At 43.5% G+C, this 14,314-nt stretch overlaps 1 protein-coding gene across 3 annotated transcripts; it reads left to right on the forward strand.

Moving 5' to 3' along the window:
- The first annotated feature begins 900 nt into the window (after positions 1 to 900).
- Positions 901 to 12,943, forward strand: LOC110491193 (transcription initiation factor TFIID subunit 6). 3 transcript variants are annotated; one of them, XM_021564551.2, is made up of 15 exons: positions 901 to 1,122; positions 5,032 to 5,192; positions 5,381 to 5,467; positions 5,873 to 6,026; positions 6,281 to 6,337; positions 6,487 to 6,603; positions 6,862 to 6,983; positions 7,827 to 7,904; positions 8,421 to 8,522; positions 8,735 to 8,917; positions 9,067 to 9,141; positions 9,241 to 9,366; positions 10,977 to 11,150; positions 11,399 to 11,590; positions 11,836 to 12,132. In XM_021564551.2, exons 2-15 carry the CDS (start codon positions 5,037 to 5,039, stop codon positions 12,130 to 12,132), a joined length of 1,920 nt encoding a protein of 639 aa, XP_021420226.1. In that variant the 5' UTR covers positions 901 to 1,122; positions 5,032 to 5,036. The 3 variants fall into 3 exon arrangements, with proteins under 3 accessions (XP_021420226.1, XP_021420218.1, XP_036806068.1); XM_021564543.2 differs by lacking the exon at positions 901 to 1,122 and adding an exon at positions 1,896 to 2,215; XM_036950173.1 differs by lacking the exon at positions 901 to 1,122 and adding an exon at positions 2,756 to 2,810 and having other exon boundaries at positions 11,836 to 12,943.
- Positions 12,944 to 14,314: the final 1,371 nt, after the last annotated feature.

A 14,314-nucleotide genomic window follows, 5' to 3' on the forward strand; every position in this document is an offset into this window, starting at 1 on the left:
TATTGGGTTGACCGCCAGTGGCCCATCTGCTGTACATCAAAGTATGACCTGTACTTTGTTATATTCTAACCACATTCATGTTCCCATTATACCTGTAGCACCCCTTTTGTGGAGTGAGACATCCCATGTCCCTGTTCATTAATAAAGATTACCTGTAACTCAACCAGTGGAGGCTGCTGAGGGGAGGGCGGCTCAGAATGACTGGAATGGTATTGATACCATTCCATTCACTCCATTCCAGCCATTATACTCCATTACAGACATTATTATGAGCTGTCCTCACCTCAGCAGCTCTACTGAATTTTTTATTTTATTTAACCTTTATTTAACTAGGCAAGTCAGCTAAGAACAAATTCTTATTTACAATGATGGCCTATCCCGCCCAAACCCTAACCCGGACGATGCTGGGCCAATCACAGCCTGTTGTGATACAGCCTGAAATCAAACCAGGGTCTGTAGTGACGCCTCTAGTACTGAGATACAGTGGCTTAGACCGCTGTGCCACTCGGGAGCCCAATTCGGATTATAGATTGGTCCCCAGATTAAAAAGAAGTGGATAGGTGTAAGAAATATTATGATTGCATTCCTTTCAAACCTGTGGATTAGTGTTGGAATGAGTTGTAGGAAGTAAATTTAGGGCAAATAGCTCAGAATAAAACTAGAACCATCACTGACAGGCAGAACTAGCCGATTGGTGAAAACATCCAACTAATCTTTACAGATGTGTAGTATGAAATATTTCTAAAATCGTTTAAAAAAATAGTATATTCTAGGGAAATAATTATTGGAACTACATTTTACAATAAGACCAACTTCATAAAAATGTATACCACCATAGATACAAATTTACCACGGTTCAAAATATAGGATGACATTACATTCAAGTAAACATGTTTGAGGACCTTGAAAAACAAAACAAGATGGCGGATTTTCTGAAAAAGGGTTCGGAGCTGCAAACCATAGCTAAATCAGTTAAAAATAAATCTACAAATAAATAAATACTGTAATTAGTTAGGTTGGCAAACGAACCACTGTCAAATATTTAAATAGTATTTGTTTGTTTTGAATAATTTTGTATTTTCTCCTGTTGCTGTATTACGACCGTATTGGTAACTTTGGAAGGTAAGAGCGCTATGCTAGGCTAATCAACTTGGCTCGCTAGCATTAGCTAACCATTACATCAACAACATGCACGGAACTGTATACAAATTGTTTGAATAACACATATCGCAGAATCTGCTGCATATGTTGTTTTTGGTTCTGATATGTAAATCGCTTGCAAACTATCGGGTAAAATCTCAGACCGGGTAGGTAATTTAGGCTGGAACGGTCTAGTAGCTAGCTATGCTAACTAGCCTGCATGCCTGCAAGTTGTTATTACATTTCGATGACTACCGTTCGCTCTCTTTGAGTTTTAACGAAGAAGCCTAACGTAGCTTTATAGGCTGTGGACCCTATGTAATCAATCAATTGGCTAATTGTTTGGATTCAAATACCAGGCTTGAGCTTCTTCTCATTTTATTTTATCTCCTGGACCGAAGGCTCGTTCAAAGATTAAGAAATGGCAGCAATTTTCCTCCACTACACACAAGGAGTTTTGAACTGATGAGAACAACCCTGCACTGTAAAAAAAAAAGAATGCTGTTGTTTTTACAGTAACTTAATGGCAGACAGTCACCTGTAAGTTACTGTAAACAAATAGTACAGTATGTTACCCTAAATTCCAAATAAACTTTGGTTTAACAGTACAGTAAATTCCAAATAAACATTGGTTTAACAGTACAGCACTGTTAAACCAACGTTTCTTTGGAATTTACGGTAACATACTGTACTTTTTAACATGAACTTACAGGTAACTGGCTACAAGTAAGTTACCGTTAAAAAAACAGTATTTTTTTTACAGTGTGTGGAAGGAGCTCAGTCTACAGAAAACATGCAGACGAGGTGGTAGGAAAATGATCAGCAAATTGAACTGCGAGCAGTACAACATGGACACCAGGGTCCAAGATCGCTTGCCAGTTCTGCAGGCTGACTCTCAGGCAATTGACAAGACCCACTCCAAGCCAATCCTGTTTATAATTTACATGCTCCCTCTCGGCCAAATCGTCAGAGATTATAACATCGACTTCCACGCTTTCGATAACCAAACCGGACACCATCTCTGCCCAAGCAAAACTCAGCAGCTGCCTAGAGGACATCAGGGCATGGATGAAAGGTAACTTTCTCCAATTGAACAGTAGCAAGACTGAGGCTTTGCTTATTGGGACACTCAAACAGTTTACCAGTGCTGCAAACATCTGCCCTACAATCACTGGCCAGGCCATCCACGTGTCCTCTGTCATCTCCAACCTAGGAGTCAAGTTTCATCCGTCTCTGTCCTTTGATTCCCACATAAAACAAATATCTAAAACACTATTTTTCCATCTTACACTGAACACAAATATAAATGCAACATTTTCTAAGATTTTACTGAGTTACAGTCCATATAAAGAAATCAGTCAATTGAAATAAATAAATTAGGCCCTAATCAATGGATTTCACATGACTGCATCTGTTGGTCACATATACCTTAAAGGTAGGGGTGTGGATCAGGAAACCTGTCAGTATCTGATGTGACCACCATTTGCATCATGCTGCACGACACATCTCCTTCATAGAGTTAATCAGGCTGTTGATTGTGGCCTGTGGAAAGTTGTCCCACTCCTCTTCAATGGCTATGCAAAGTTGCTGGATATTGGCGGGAACTGGAACACGCTGTTTTACACATCGATCCAAAGCATCTCAAACATGCTCAATGAGTGACATGTCAGGTGAGTATGCAGGCCAGGTGGTGGATGAATGGCACAACAATGGGCCTCAGGATCTCATCACGGTATCACTGCATTCAAATTGCCATTGATATAATGCAATTGTGTTTGTTGTCTGTAGCTTATGCCTGCCTATACCATAACCCCACCGCCACCATGGGGCACTCTGTTCACCATGTTGACATCGCTGGTCTCCACAACGCCATACGTCTGTCATCTGCCCGGTACAGTTGAATCTGGGATTCATCTGTGAAGAGTACACTTCTCCAGCGTGCCAGTGGCCATCGTGGGTGAGCATTTGCCCTCTGATGTTGGTTACGATGCTGAACTGCAATTAGGTCAAGACCCAGATGACCAGATCAAGACCAGATGAGCTTCCCTCAGACGGTTTGTGCAGAAATTATTTTGGTTGTGCAAACCCCCAGTTTTATCAGCTATCTTGGTGGTTGGTCTCACACGATCCTGCAAGTGAAGAAGCCGGATGGTTACATGTGGTTGTGAGGCCGGTTGGACATACTGCCACATTTTATAAAGCGACGTTGGTAGAGAAATGAACATTCAATTCTCTAGCAACAGCTCTCGCTGACATTCCTGCAGTCAGCATGCCAATTGCACGCTCCCTCAACTTGAGACATCTGTGGCATTGTGTTGTGTGACAAAACAGCACATTTTAAAGTGGCCTTTTGTTGTCCCCAGCACAAGGTGCACCTGTGTAATGATCATGCTGTTTAATCAGCTCTTGATATGCCACACCTGTCAGGTGCATGGATTATCTTGGCAAAGGAGAAATGCTCACTAACAGGAATGTAAACAAAATCTCTCAAAATTTGAGAGAGATACGCTTTTTGCCTATGGAACATTTCTGCAATCTTTTATTTCAGCTCATGAAACATGGGACCAACACTTTACATGTTGCATTTATATTTTTTAGTCATTTATATTTTTTGGTCATACCCTCACTCTCCCAGCCAGATGCAGATAACCTAATCCATGCCTTCATCTTCTCTCGGATGGACTACGGCAATGTGTTGTTTGGGAGCCTCCCAGCTAAATCACCACAGAGGCTCCAACTAATCCAGAACAGTGCTGCCAGGGACTTGACCAGGACCAAGAAGTCAGATTCCATCACCCCGATCCTGGCCCAACTCCACTGGCTACCGGTCAACTACAGGATTGACTTCAAAATCCTCATCCTTGGATTTAAACCCTTCAATGGATTGAGGTGCACCTACATCAGTGACCTCATCTCAATCAGCGAGCCACCTCACACTCTCCGCTTCAGCAACTCCCTGCTGCATCAAGTCTCCAAGACACGTCTCTGAACTATGGGGGACCGAGCCTTCTGCTCCCTTGCCCCTCGCCTATGGAATGCTCTCCCTGACCATCTGAGAGCTGCTCCGTCACACTGAACTTTTAAAACGGGACTTAAAACCCACTACTACAGACTTTCATAGTCCTAGACCCAATGTAAAATGTATTTCGCACCTAGCCCACTATTGCTATTTTACCTCCATTGATTCTAAATGTATGGTATTTTTATTGTATATAATGTTTTACTTTTTTGGTTATATGATTCCATATGTGTTATTTCATAGTGTTGATGTCTTCACTAGATAACTCTACTGAAAAGCAGTTTTACAAATTAAATGTCTTATTATTATTATGTAAAGTTGAAGACACATGCATGCTAAGCTTTTGCCCATTCTGACAGAATGAGGGAACATAAGCTGACTGGCAGCTAGTATATTTGTGCTGCCTTCAATGAGAGGTGAAATATGTGTTTTAATGACGTTACAGTAGAGTGGGAAAGCTGGTGGTCAGTCATCTGATCGGTAATATCTCTAATCATGAGGTTTTTATGTTTTATTGATGCAATCTTGCGTTCACCATCCATTCATGAATTTCCAGAAGCCTAACATTAGATACAGTGACAGCCTGGGATATAGCCTGGATTCAGAGGCATGCTTTGTGTTCAAAACAAGATGAGTCGTTTTAAATGAGTCAGAATGTTTGTTTTTCTAAGATGCAGCTGGAAGTGAGTTATAACATGGCCATTAGAACCCAAACAAGATGAGTCGTTTTAAATGAATCAGAATGTGTGTTTTCTAAGATGCAGCTGGAAGTGAGTTATAACACGGTCATTAGAACCCAAAACATAGGAAAAATAGTTTTCTTTCAGCTTGACGTCCCTCATTCACCTCCCAACTATCCCTCTATCCCACAGCCACCATGGCGGAGGAGCGGAGGCCGAAGCAGTGCACTGTGGTTCTGCCCACTGAGTCCATGAAGGCCATGGCAGAGTCCATAGGAGTGGGGCAGCTACAGGAGGAGAGCTGTGCCGCCCTGAGCGAGGAGGTCAGCTACAGAATAAAGGAGATCGCCCAGGTAAGAGCAGGGCCGAGTTCAATAGGGCACACCGTAGCAAAGTGATTTGCGGAAAATGAGAATCTGTTCTTTTTGGATGACTCACGCTGACATGTTGCATCTCAGTTCATATCAATACCAATGTACACAGGGTAATTATGTTATGAAATGTGATCCTTTTCTGTTTTCCCCCTCCCTTTGTCTTCCAGGACGCGTTGAAGTTTATGCACCACGGAAAGAGACGTAAACTGACAACAAGCGACATAGATCATGCTCTTAAACTGAAGAATGTAGAGGTGAGGGGGACTATACTACGTCATCATGGAGAAATGGTTCTTTCTTTGGAGAACATTTCACAGGATCTCAATGAAATATATAGGCTTTATTGAAAGCAACATTTTAGATGTTATTTACATAAACAGACTTGGTTAAAAATGTCAGTAGAGCAATTGCTAAGCGATCTTCAGATAAATGATTAAAGCCACTACAAATTCAACTTAACCTGTTTTGGGTTGCTAGTGTGACAGAATGTATTGATATCAGTCAATTGGTGGCATACTTATTGATGGCAGTCACTACACATGACTTGTACATTTCAAGTCACTGCACATATACATGCACCATTTCAGTTTCAGTGTGTATCTATGCGAACAGTATTAGTCATCCCAGTGCTCGGTTTCATAGAGGCCTCTCCTCCACAGCCTCTGTATGGGTTCCAGTCGCAGGAGTTCATCCCGTTCCGCTTTGCCAGCGGAGGAGGGAGGGAGCTTCACTTCTACGAGGAGAAGGAGGTGGACCTTAGTGACATCATCAACACACCCCTCCCTAGAGTCCCACTTGACGTTTCACTCAAAGGTATAATTCTATTTTGTTTTGTAAAAATGTTGTATTGATTTGACAAAAACATATACCTCCACACAGAATGATACTGACGCATTCAAACATTTCAAAGGTATACACCTACTTACTTTGATGTTGATTGTATTTTATTAGATCCACTTCCATTGTTATCCATATGTCATATGATGGTATTATCTTTAAACAAGTGTTTGGGTTTGTTGGTTATACAAGCTCTGGTTGTACCTCCTCTCTTGTTTTCTGTTCCTCAGCTCACTGGTTAAGTATTGAAGGTGTCCAGCCTGCTATACCAGAAAACCCACCCCCAGGTGAGATGTCTGTCTGTGTCTGTTTCCATCCTTCTCTATCATCTACTTGAGTAAAGCAGCATTCTTCTCTAAACAACCACATTTCCATCATGTGTATATTGTCACTGTGTATATACCATCTCACTTCTTTCCCCTTCTCTTTCCCTCAGCCCCCAAAGAGCAGCAGAAGGCTGAGTCTACAGAGCCCCTCAAGGTGGTCAAGCCTGGTCAGGAGGAGGAGGGCTCCATCCAGAAGGGCCAGGGAGCTATATCTGCAGAGGCTAAAGGTCAGGAGCTTCTGATGTGTCTGTACGCCATCTTAAAATTGTATGTGACACATAACATGTCAAACTGAACCATACTGTGTTGGCTCTGATATTTTCTTTTCACATTGTCCTTTCCAGCACGGTTCAAGCCGCTATGGTAGATGTGTAACTAAGCCAGTGAAGTGCAGCTTGGCTCAGCACGGTAGTGTGAAAAGGATACTAGAAAAGCTATTCTTATTTAATCAATGTTTGTGGTCCCTCTGGTTTGGTCCCTCCCAGGTAAGAAGGAGGGTCTGATGAGGATGAAGCCCCGCAGTACTCACGAGCTCTCAGTGGAACAGCAGCTCTACTACAAGGAGATCACGGAGGCCTGCGTCGGGTCCTGTGAGGCCAAGAGAGCTGTGAGTTTTGTGTCTTGAGTCAACCAGGTTTCTGGCTAAAATGTCCTGGTACTGGGTAGAGTTCATGATGCTGTAGACCTTAACAAGGGCCCAGGACCAGTGGAAACAAACTAGCCCCATAACATCAGAGATCCACCACCATATTTTATCGTAGGTTTTGGGTTATTTTCTGCTTATCACATCTTTCTCTCAAAACCACCACAGGTGTGCGTGACCAATTGAGCTATATTTTAATGTCATCCAACAAATGTAAATGCGTGCATTTTGCTAAAGGGCATTGGCACTTAGATTGGAACCGGTGCTATGGTCAGATGACATGAAAAGAGAGCTCTTTGTCCAAGCACACCAGTGGGTTTGGCGTCGAAAGAAGAATGTGATTTTGCAATGGCCATCTCCAGACTTGAACCAACATTGAAAAGCTGTGGTTTGAATTAAAGAGAGCAGTCCACAGATTATGTATGGGGGGATGGTCTAAATTCTGTAATCTCATAAAACATGGTAGAAACAGGCATAGTGCCCTTAAGGGGAGGGTGTATTGAAAACGGGTGCCATCATTTGGACCCCTATCTTTTTGATAGAAAATACGTTTTACTTGTTAAACAAAATATCTTTATTTGAGAAATTGTATTAATATAAATAATAAATCATTTTCATTTCATTTTTTTGCATACAATATAGCTAATTATGAATATTATTTATTTTATACAGTATTTTTTTGCTCATTTTTATCAAGGGTGCCAATCATTTGGGTCATGACTGTATTTCTGTGTGTATGGTTTTCTTATTGTTGCCACGTTATAATGCCATCTCTCTGACCCAGTATGTCTCTCTTGTCTTCTTCAGGAGGCTCTACAGAGTATTGCTACAGACCCTGGGCTCTACCAGATGCTCCCCAGATTCAGCACATTTATCTCTGAGGGGGTGAGGTTCTCTTCCTTCCTGTCAATCTCTAGTCTCTACTCTGTCAATCTCTAATCTCTACACTATTTCTCAATTGTCGAAACGAATCTTCCCTTTCTTCATCCTCATCTTATTCACTGCACTGATCTGAAAGAACTGACCAGGTGAACGCTAACCTAATGATGAGCTTACACTATATTGTTTTCACCTGTCCAATCATTTCCAATCATTGCAGCTGAGAGAAAGGAGATGAGGAGAATACATTTTCAAGTTATTTAGATAGAGCCTAAGTGTTTCAGTGCAGTAGGGATCATGGCCCCGTGACCTTTAGCTTGTTCTTCTCTCTTACGTCCTCCTCTCCTACTGTAGGTCCGTGTGAACGTGGTGCAGAACAACCTGGCCCTATGACCTTTAGCTTGTTCTTCTCTCTTACGTCCTCCTCTCCTCCTGTAGGTCCATGTGAACGTGGTGCAGAACAACCTGGCCCTGTGACCTTTAGCTTGTTCTTCTCTGTTACGTCCTCCTCTCCTCCTGTAGGTCCGTGTGAACGTGGTGCAGAACAACCTGGCCCTGCTCATCTACCTGATGAGGATGGTCAAGGCCCTCATGGACAACCCCACACTCTACCTAGAGAAATATGTAAGAGTTCTAACACAACTAAATATCATACACAGTTTACTGAAAACTAAAACTAAACACATGACACAGGTCAATATTACACACAGTAAACTGAAAACCAAATTATTTCTGGAGCATTTTGACACAGACAGACCTCAACTGCTGATCATAACACCTGCCATTTGATGTGTCCCTCTCTTGCTCCTCTCCCTGATTCCCTGGTGGTGGCCTAGCTGCATGAGTTGATCCCAGCGGTGGTGACGTGTATAGTGAGTAAGCAGCTGTGTTTGCGGCCTGACGTGGACAACCACTGGGCTCTGAGGGACTTCGCTGCCCGTCTGATGGCCCAGAGCTGTAAGACCTTCAGCACCACCACCAACAACATCCAGTCACGCATCACCAAGACCTTCACCAAGGTATGTGGAGATGCGTCCGATTGATCACCTTTTACTGGGAAGGAAGTGTATGTGTTTTTAGTTTAAATAAATAACATATAATACTGGGATTGAGATAGTAAGCGTTATTATTAGCCATGAACATCTCCTTCCCTTCATCTTTCTCTCAGAGCTGGTTGGATGAGAAGACCCAGTGGACGACACGGTATGGCTGCATCGCTGGACTGTCTGAACTAGGACCTGACGTGAGTACTGCCTTTCTGCCATTTGAAGAAATATTCTTACCCTGGTCTGAGCTGTGGTATAATAGAGTACTCTGTCTCTCATCTCTTTCTCCCCTCCAGGTGATCAAGACATTGATCCTGCCCAGGCTCACTGTAGAAGGAGCTCGTATCAAAGCTGTGTCTGAGGGACCTGTGGTCTCCAACATCGATAAGATAGGAGCAGACCACGTCCAAAGCCTTCTACTGGTGAGGAGCCGAACACAGACTGTTATTGTTCTACTTATTATTTTATTTGATTTATTTCACCTTTATTTAACCAGGTAGCCTAGTTGAGAAGAAGTTCTCATTTGCAACTGCGACCTGGCCAAGATAAAGCAAAGAAGTGTGAACAGACAACAACACAGAGTTACACATGGAGTAAACAATAAACAAGTCAATAACACAATAAACAAGTCAATAACATAGTAGAAAAAAAAAAATCTATATACATTGTGTGCAAAAGGCATGAGGAGGTAGGCAATAAATAGGCCATTGGAGCGAATAATTACAATTTAGAAGATTAACACTGGAGTGATAAATGATCAGATGAACATGTGCAGGTAGAGATACTGGTGTGCAAAAGAGCAGAAAAGTAAATAAATAAAAACAGTATGGGGATGAGGTAGGTAAATTGGGTGGGCTATATACCGATGGACTGTGTACAGCTGCAGCGACCGGTTAGCTGCTCAGATAGCAGATGTTTAAAGTTGGTGAGGGAGATAAAAGTCTCCAACTTCAGAGATTTTTGCAATTCGTTCCAGTCGCAGGCAGCAGAGAACTGGAAGGAAAGGCGGCCAAATTAGGTTTTGGCTTTAGGGATGATCAGTGAGATACACCTGCTGGAGCGTGTGCTACGGGTGGGTGTTGCCATCGTGACCAGTGAACTGAGATAAGGCAGAGCTTTACCTAGCATAGACTTATAGATGACCTGGAGCCAGTGGGTCTGGCGACGAACATGTAGCGAGGGCCAGCCGACGAGAGCATACAGGTCGCAGTGTTGGGTGGTATAAGGTGCTTTAGTAACAAAACGGATGGCACTGTGATAAACTGCATCCAGTTTGCTGAGTAGAGTATTGGAAGCTATTTTGTAGATGACATCGCCGAAGTCGAGGATCGGTAGGATAGTCAGTTTTACTAGGGTAAGTTTGGCGGCGTGAGTGAAGGAGGCTTTGTTGCGAAATAGAAAGCCGACTCTAGATTTGATTTTGGATTGGAGATGTTTGATATGAGTCTGGAAGGAGAGTTTGCAGTCTAGCCAGACACCTAGATACTTATAGATGTCCACATATTCTAGGTCGGAACCATCCAGGGTGGTGATGCTAGTCGGGTGGGCAGGTGCAGGCAGCGAATGGTTGAAAAGCATGCATTTGGTTTTACTAGCGTTTAAGAGCAGTTGGAGGCCACGGAAGGAGTGTTGTATGGCATTGAAGCTCGTTTGGAGGTTAGATAGCACAGTGTCCAAGGAAGGGCCAGAAGTATACAGAATGGTGTCGTCTGCGCAGAGGTGGATCAGGGAATCGCCCGCAGCAAGAGCAACATCATTGATATATACAGAGAAAAGAGTCGGCCCGAGAATTATTGTTGACTACAATGTTAATATTTCATTGAAGATGCATCTTTATGATAAAACATTTTTGTTTTAATTAGGACCACAGACAACGTATCATATTGACCGCTACATACATTTTGGGATGGTTTCCCAGACACAGATTAAGCCCAGTTCTGGACTAAAAAGCTCCACTGAACATGTCTAAGACTGGCTACACATACCCACCTGGAAGAGAGACATCCTTGACTAATATCCTCTTCTCTCTCAGAAACACTGTGCCAGCGTTATCGCCAAGACTCGTCCCCTGCCTGACAACATGGAGCAGTACCGGGCAGACTACGGTTACCTAGGGCCCACGCTCTGTTCCCACGTGGTTAAGGCCCGGGCCCAGGCAGCACTACAGGCCCAGCAGGTCAACAGAACCACACTCACCATCACACAGGTAGGGCACCTAGATGTGTAAAACCATGTATATGAACTGCTTGAGGTCGGAGTCAATTCCATTTCAGTTCAATTTATATTCCAATTCAAATTTTCTCAAATTTTCTCATTAAAAAAATGATACAAATTTCTGTTAACTTCCAGAATTGAAATGGAATTGACCTCAACGCTGATATGAACTGACAATATCAGCATCTGTAATGATCCAACGTAACGTTACAAAACCCCATCTGTCTGTCTGTGTTGCAGCCTCGGCCCACCCTAACGGTGTCTCAGAGCGGGATAGGAGGGTCGGGGGGGTCCCGTTCCCCCAGCATCATCAAGGTTCCCAGCTCCCTCACCCTCATGTCCACCCGACCAGGCACCCCAACACAGCCATCGCCACCGGCAACCAAGTACATCGTCATGGCAACCAGTGCAGGGGCGTCCTCCACCCAGCAGGTACTGGACGGTAGTCTTGTTGTTTTTTTATATTGATTTGCAATTATTTGAAATAGTAACAAAAACAAACTCTTGTATTCACTCTATGTCCTCCTAGATTCACTACACATTTAATATACAGTCATTGATATCCTATACATTCCTTTTTTATAGACCTTCAAGTTTCTCTGATAAAAGCCTCTAGATTATCTCGATGCCCTAGTTAAGTGTTGTGATGTGGAATGTAATATTCCCCTCTCCTCCAGGTGATCACCCTGAGTTCCTCCTCGGGCTCCTCGGTAACCAGCACGGTTGCCAGCGCTACCTCCACCCTGCAGCCTCTGGTCAAGCTGGAGTCCAGAGGGGCCGGCGGCCTGGGGGGGTCGCGACCCCTCCAGAAGTACATTGTGGTGTCTCTCCCCACGTCCGCCTCTTCCTCCCTGGAGAGTAAGAGTGGCATGCTCCCCCCCTCCTCTTCCTCCACCTCTCCCATCTCGCTGGAGGCCGGGATGAAGATGGATCGCTCAGACTCTCCCGGGGCCAGCACACAGTCCCCGCACTAAGATACTGCCTGCGTCCCAAATGGCACCCTACTCCCTATATAGTGCGCTACTTTTGACCAGGGCTCATTAGGGCTCTGTTAAAAACTAGTCCAGGATCGATAGGGCTCTTGTCAAAAGGAGTGCACTATATGAGGAATAGGGTGCCATTTGCGACGCAGACACTGGCTTGTAATTGGCTTAGGGTGGTCAGACAGCCCTCTGATTGGATGTTGATGGCGATAATGAGAGATACCTCTACCTCTCTGATAGGACAGAGATTAGGTGCCTGAAGAGGGAGGAAGGGATTACTTTTGGGAGCCGGGGTGGAAACTAGCAACTTCTGAGTCTAGAGTAGCAGAAGAATTGTCAGAAAAGGGGGATATTATGCGAAAGTGATTGATAGAGACCAGATGGGATGGCGGGAGGAGTGGATGGATGGGTGCATGCAGTAAAGTGCACAAATCGCATCTCTTTTCTTATTGTACATACATTCACACGTGTCTAAAAGCTGTGTGGGCATTTATAATGGTTCAACCAACATTCTAATTGATTTTATGTTCCTTTTTTACACTATAATAAACCTGATTTTGTAATGATTTTATGGCGATTGCTTCGCATTTTAATTAGTGGAGGTAGCCTGGATGTCAGTCAGTTTCTGCTCTCTTGTCAATTCCTTATGGATTTTTCTTCCAGACATGACATGTTTGGCTTCACAATGACAGCAGTGGAGTTGGCGAGAGAGCAAACGGATCTGGGATTAAGCTGAAGTGCAGGAGGATGATTGACAATATGGTTAACAGCTGACAATAGAAATAAAACTTAGTAGCCTAAAGGTCTACATTCCTTACATAAACATCGTTACATTCTTAGGAAGCAATGCAGGTTGTTGTTGCTGACACTTAACATTGAAGAGGCGGGAAAGGAATTGTGACAAACGCTTCAAGTCCCAATAGTTTGGATTATAACTCAAATAATGACTATGAGGTTAACGTGCCGATTGTCAGCTTTAATTTGAGGGTATTTTCATCCATATCGGGTGAACCGTTGAGAAATGACAGCACTTTTGTACATAACCCCCCCCCCCCCCCCCCCCCCCCCCCCACAGATATACCCCCTAGACATGCTAACCTCTCACCGTTAGTGGTAGGTCAGCATTTTTGGGGGGGGTATGATATTTGTTAACTGCTAGGCTACCTGCCGCTAGGATGCTGCTCATCCTTTTAACAAATAAAGAGCTGTGCGTGGCTTAGCTCTGGTCCTGGGCCCGTTTCCTAAATAAAGAGCTGTGCGTGGCTTAGCTCTGGTCCTGGGCCTGTTTCCTAAGTAAAGAGCTGTGCCTGCCTTAGCTCTGGTCCTGGGCCCGTTTCCTAAATAAAGAGCTGTGCCTGCCTTAGCTCTGGTCCTGGGCCCGTTTCCTAAATAAAGAGCTGTGCCTGCTTTAGCTCTGGTCCTGGGCCCGTTTCCTAAATAAAGAGCTGTGCCTGCCTTAGCTCTGGTCCTGGGGTCGTTTCCTTTGCTCGTTTCCCAATAGCGATGGAATTTAGGCTTACAAGTGTTTTAAACTATCCATATTTTCTACAACAGTCGTAAATGTAACGTGTTTCCCAAAACGCCATGCAGAGAGAATGGTCGCTAAGTGCGTCGTTGGAGCAATGCTGCTTTCATATCAGATTTCTCCATTCAAAGCTTTCCTTAACATTAGAATTATGTCACAATACTAACGACTGAGATATTACCACCTACGGCTGCAAATATTGAGGCGGTTTATTATAATGCTTTACCCAATAAAAATTCACAAAATCCCCGATTTGGCACATCATTGCGCACATGTTAGGTCACATATCATTGAATGCAGTATATTGAGACAAATTACAGACAGTAGCCTACATGTTGCAAAATAGAACTCAATTGAATTAACATGAAATGTAGGCATATAGCCTACTGCTAGTTAATATGGTTCTGTACTGGATGGCCACCATTTTGCAAGCTCTGATCCATTTTTTTTGTGATTATTTTGGCATTTATTTTTACTATATTTTCACTAAATGTATCCACTATTATTTCCTACAACCAACAAGAAGTCTTTAACATCAGATTGGGCTCTATGTAATTCCAACCCAATTTTCGGGCTACCCAAGAGGAAACGCCAGCCTTACAGAGGCAAAAGAGGGGGGATCCTGCTGAGATTAAGGCGAAGGGAAAA

The sequence above is a fragment of the Oncorhynchus mykiss genome, chromosome 2, assembly GCF_013265735.2.
Source record: "Oncorhynchus mykiss isolate Arlee chromosome 2, USDA_OmykA_1.1, whole genome shotgun sequence".
NCBI lineage: Eukaryota > Metazoa > Chordata > Actinopteri > Salmoniformes > Salmonidae > Oncorhynchus > Oncorhynchus mykiss.

Bases quoted from the DNA above. Each gene is read 5' to 3' on its own strand.
- LOC110491193 (XM_036950173.1), top strand. The intron at 5,468-5,872 runs GTGAGGGGGACT...TCTCCTCCACAG, and splicing joins TTAAACTGAAGAATGTAGAG to CCTCTGTATGGGTTCCAGTC. The intron at 9,142-9,240 runs GTGAGTACTGCC...TCTCCCCTCCAG, and splicing joins TGTCTGAACTAGGACCTGAC to GTGATCAAGACATTGATCCT.